The 4,938-nt window shown below is 46.4% G+C and overlaps 1 protein-coding gene across 1 annotated transcript; it reads right to left on the reverse strand.

Moving 5' to 3' along the window:
- EV420DRAFT_1337512 (uncharacterized protein) lies at nucleotides 1-2,450 on the reverse strand. Its single transcript, XM_060468886.1, has 10 exons — nucleotides 2,257-2,450; nucleotides 1,700-2,199; nucleotides 1,551-1,652; nucleotides 1,277-1,502; nucleotides 1,168-1,230; nucleotides 965-1,117; nucleotides 890-913; nucleotides 731-843; nucleotides 553-674; nucleotides 1-500 (listed from the first exon to the last, which is right to left on the reverse strand). Exons 1-10 carry the CDS (start codon nucleotides 2,308-2,310, stop codon nucleotides 289-291), a joined length of 1,569 nt encoding a protein of 522 aa, XP_060327613.1. The 5' UTR covers nucleotides 2,311-2,450; the 3' UTR covers nucleotides 1-288.
- Nucleotides 2,451-4,938: the final 2,488 nt, after the last annotated feature.

The raw sequence follows: 4,938 nt of genomic DNA on the forward strand, positions 1-4,938 counted from the left end.
AATACCTTCCTGTGTTATTTTTGGCTGACTCCCTTATTCAATCAGAGTCCACGCGGTTTTTCATGTATCATACCGTTCAAAATGCAGAGAGCTTTGATGATATTTTCCTCTCTGCTTCCAATAACCCATACATCTGGAAAAGCTCGTTACATATCGCACTGCGAACCCAATGAAAACGAAGTAAAAAGTCCGAGCACCCACAATCTAGTGCATACTCTATGAAATCGAAAATAGTCCCTGTGTTCATCAATGTCTTCAGGTACGGTAACTACTACCAACGATCTTTCTTCACGCCGATAACACCACCGTAGCTCGTATCATCAGCATGAAGCGTAGGCAGGAAGTACGTCGACAGAGGCCTATCGAGCTCATCGGAACCCTTAAGGACATGAAGTGGAACCGGGAATTCAGGCAGCGGCGCTTCTCAATATCCATGTCCTCACGATGTTGAAAGACCTCCGGGGCAAAATTGGACGATGCCAGCACGGATTCGGCGTTCACTTAAACGGGACGTATTAGGAACTATTAGGCGTAAAATGCGGATGAACGTACAGTACTGCGCCAGCCCTTGATCAAAGTTCCGTAGACAAACGATGCCCAAGATTATGCAGGCGACGATGACGATCATGAAAGAGACCGTGAAGCAGGCAAGGTTAGGCCACATGACAAACGTCCTAAGCAAATATTAGCTATTCATATGAAATGATCACAAAACGAGGTGGTTGAGTACCATTGATAGACTTGAGAATAGAACATGATACTCTCACACAAGAGGAACACGAAGCCGATAAAGATAAATGTGAACATCCATTTCTTTCTCTCGTACCGAATCGCATACCATCCCTGTCGACGGTCAGAGAGTAGAAGAGCAGCACAATAGCATCGTTACCAGTATCATCCATGGGACAACCATCTAAAGAGGTTCAGCAAGGGAATACGAGCAGTCAATAGATAGAATACGTACGACAGTGTAGAATATGAAAACACTTTCATAAACCTGCGTATGTTCGGAGATATATTTAATATAAGTGTTGAACAATTGATCGATCCAAAGTCCCATTCCCGCCGGAAGGATGTAGACCTCGAGCTGCAAGCATGCTTGTATGGCCATGAAAAACTATGACCCCGGTAAGTGGCACATCATAAACAAGTACCAGATCTCTCCACCTTGTGGATTCTGAGGATATGAGCTGGTGCACCAACACATTTGTATGATTGCACAGCGTATACCTGCCTCAGTTGTTAGTGGAGAAACACATATGAAATTATAACAAACCCTAAGGACTGTCCATATCATGATGGTCAAGGCGGTGAGATTCAACACAAGGTCGGGGATCTCCAGCGACGAACGAGTACTGAAATACGTTGGGAAGAAATCAACAGAACACGGTGTGCCAGGATCACTGAGAAGAGCCTTGTACACGCTCGACAGATGATGCGTACGCCAGATCGCGTATGCAGACCATGCTGTAAGCAGTATCCGGGCACCGATCCCAGCGAGACTGAGATAGATCAGTACATGAACGAGATGGACAGCTTTATTTACGTACAGATGAGGCACGGAATCCTGTATCATGGCAAGGACGGAGATGCCAAAGAGCCAGAATTGCAAGAAGACAAACGCAAGGTTTTCCCGACGAAAATTTGACAAGCTAAAAGCAAGGTTCAGTGAATGCAAAAAATATAGAAATGACGAGACGTACTCTTGGATGGTAAAAGTAGAGTCTGGATGCAAATCTTGCTCAAGGTTATGTCACTGCTTTCGCCGAGCGGGCTGACAGACACTGTGTCATCCGAGGCCTTGATGGAGAAGCCTGAACCATCCAGACCAGCGCGCCAGATACCATTGTTCTCAGTAATCTGAAGAAAATGTGAGATTAAGTTCACTGATTCTTTGTGGTGACGCACGTTCTGGTCGTTATCAGTGGACATGGCTGACGGAGGCCGGTTAATCGTAAAGACATCCGAACAAGAACCGTCGTTGTGAGGAAGGAAATTACACACCCGTAGGGTCGAACCCGCGAAGAATGTATGGTTCGCTGGAGGAACATTGGCGGCGATGGTAATATGACTGAGCAATGTGCTGTATCGGGAGTCGACTGAGAAAAGTAAGGATTGGATGGTCCCCTGGGCAAAGCAGTGGAAAAAACCGAAGAGAAAGAATATAGTGGTAAGTCGGTTGAGGGTGATACGGGTATACTGCAGTGTCGTTGCTCGTCATTTCCGAATTTTGCATTCGAGAGAAATAGAACGTACTAATGCCTCCAACTTCCATTTCAATGACCTTCTCATCGTAGCAAATGCTGCCATAAAGATACAATCTTGACTCGCAAGATGAAATCTAACAAAAGACTAGTAAAAGAACGAAATCCCGAGAAAATGCCTTGAATGCAGGCCAGCCGCGTCAAGGAACGACGAAGGTGAGTGTAGAAGGAAGGAAAGAAAGAACGTGGAAGGGTGGCGTGACTCTACCCGACGTCCCTTCTTCTCCTACTCCCATCATCAATTTGTCGACATCTCAACGGCGGCAGCGCCGTTATGCAATGTTCCTTCCTATTTGTAAGATTTAACTCAAGGGGTTAGGGGGCAATCTAATAACGGAAATTAATACCGATGATGTATCATTAATTCAAGCTCTCCCTGGGAACATCACCGCAATCTCAGGCCCTCTTGTTCCCTTAGGATAAACAGCACGGCCACGGTGAGTAATTTCTATACGTTACTAATCCTGGGTCTGATTTCTGAGCTCCTAGTACTGACGATGATGATGCTGGACTCCCCACGTTCAAAATATCGAGTGTTATACATGACAACCATCACTACGTGCCTATATAATATGCGGACTCCTCGGGCAGATGTACGATCTGAACTCTGATTAAGATTCGTTCTCGTCGTTAAACATCTCTTGGACCTGTCTCTTTGGTTGCCCTCTCATTGGCTGCGGAGTCGGTAGAAGATCTTCAAGATCTGGTACCCGAACGAATCAACACACAAGGTGGGACACGTTGTTTACGCCTTTCTTCTGATAGCCAGAGGTTTATGCTACCGCAGCAACTACCATCTCTATCAGTCCGTTAGGCGCTGAAATCATCTCCCGGACAGAACAACTGTCAAAGTCGGGTCGGGGCTCTAATGCCGTCCTTTCAATATGGAAAGCCGAATAACAAAGGGCGTGGAAGCCATGTGTTCCAATCAGAACAAAAACAGGCCGTGGAACCTTCATGGTGAGCCATGCATGAAGTCGACGTCCATCACATTTTAATTTCCCTCAATGAAACCCGCCTTACAAGGCGATGGTCAAAAGCACCGACATGGCGACTGAGGATCGGGCTTGAAGGCTGAGGTGCTTTGTCTCGCAAGTACTGGAAACAGGCTGAAAGAACGCATAATAGCCTCATGTTTGGTTCCGTTTTCTTTACTCTGAAGGTATCTGGCGACTCATGTTGTCCTGCAGCTGGTTGCGAAGACAATTTGATTTCCGGCAACGATCCAACAGGTTCTTATACTTACGTTATGCGTGCGGAAGGAACGGAAGTAATCAAAAGGTGTCAAAAGGTGAGTACATACGTACGAGAATCCTAATGGTGACTAAGTTTCAAGTAGACTGAAGCTCTGAATCCAACGCACGTGTAGTTTTTATAAGTGTCATGCAGCTCGAACCCAGCCACAGATTTTGGTGCTTCCAGAGACTGTTACACTAGGAAGTCAGCCAGAAATTTGAATGGCTTCTGGGCCGGGACACTTTTTTGCCTTTTCCTACTCGTATAAGCTCTTTGTGCTGTATGGACCGTAGCTCACGGAGCACTCATTTCGACGAATGGTGGTCTAGACGACACTCGATTCGATAATGGGAGGTGTCGTGCATATGATCCTCGGGTGCTGCAATAAAGACAAAATCGCAAGAGGACGACCCTCGACAGCTTTGCCCCAACGCCATCTGTCTGCAAACCTGCCGCGCAACAACATAAAGGTTTCGAGCAGTAGACATTGCCACAAACTTGATATATACTTTAGGCGCTTATTTCCTAGTGAGTTTCGTGCCTATGACGAGGCGAAGTTTGTTGACTTCTGGAACTTTGTCCTGAAAGGCTGTGCGTTGATTCTGTACCGAGTCTCGAGATGAGCTACGCCCCATCCGATCTGATCCCGTCATGAGGCAAATTCTGCGGGCATCGTCTACTTATGTCCTCCTTGGCGTAACCACTGCGATATATTGCATGATTTGGCGTACTCCACAATGACGATCATTTCGAATATCATGACGTGTATGAAGGCGATTCTGGATCGCCGTAAGCAAGCGTCGGGTTTTCCACTGTTGACTATCCAGTGATTCATCCCGTAGAAGACGTCTCAATTCATGACACACATCCAAGACGTTTTATATCGGACCGCGAGCCCAAGACAATCGAAGATGGTACGAACTGGCTGGTTCCATCAGCTACAAAAGTAAACGTGATGCGGTACACTCTCGAAGCGACCATTCTAAATCGGACGAAATCACAGTGGACAGCAGATCTAATTGTGATCAAGGTTTTCGATCATAGCAAAATGAGTCGGGTGAAGTGAGGTCAGGTGAGGGATATTTATTCTGGTTATCCTGTCCCTGAGAAGTAAACCAACCAGAGTCCATACTACGCAGTGCAATGGGAGCGGACACTCTCTGACCAAACTGATTCAGCGTAGCCCCCACAGCGTGTAGCCTCTCAGAATTAGCTTCGGAGGTAATCTACTTTCTGACAAGTTTATACGTCTACAGCGGTGCATTATGCTAGGTCAATATAGAGAGGTTTCTCTGCTATTCCTAAGCACATCGTAAGCATATCTTCCCAGTGTTGGAAGGATATCATGGTACATCGATATCAGGTGCAGCAGTCCAAGAGGTGTCTCTGCGCTGTTCCTCAATGCCAGGTATAGCCTCTACACATCAGCGAGGAATGA

The sequence above is a fragment of the Desarmillaria tabescens genome (genome assembly GCF_030435595.1).
Source record: "Desarmillaria tabescens strain CCBAS 213 chromosome Unknown EV420scaffold_33, whole genome shotgun sequence".
NCBI classification, from domain to species: domain Eukaryota; kingdom Fungi; phylum Basidiomycota; class Agaricomycetes; order Agaricales; family Physalacriaceae; genus Desarmillaria; species Desarmillaria tabescens.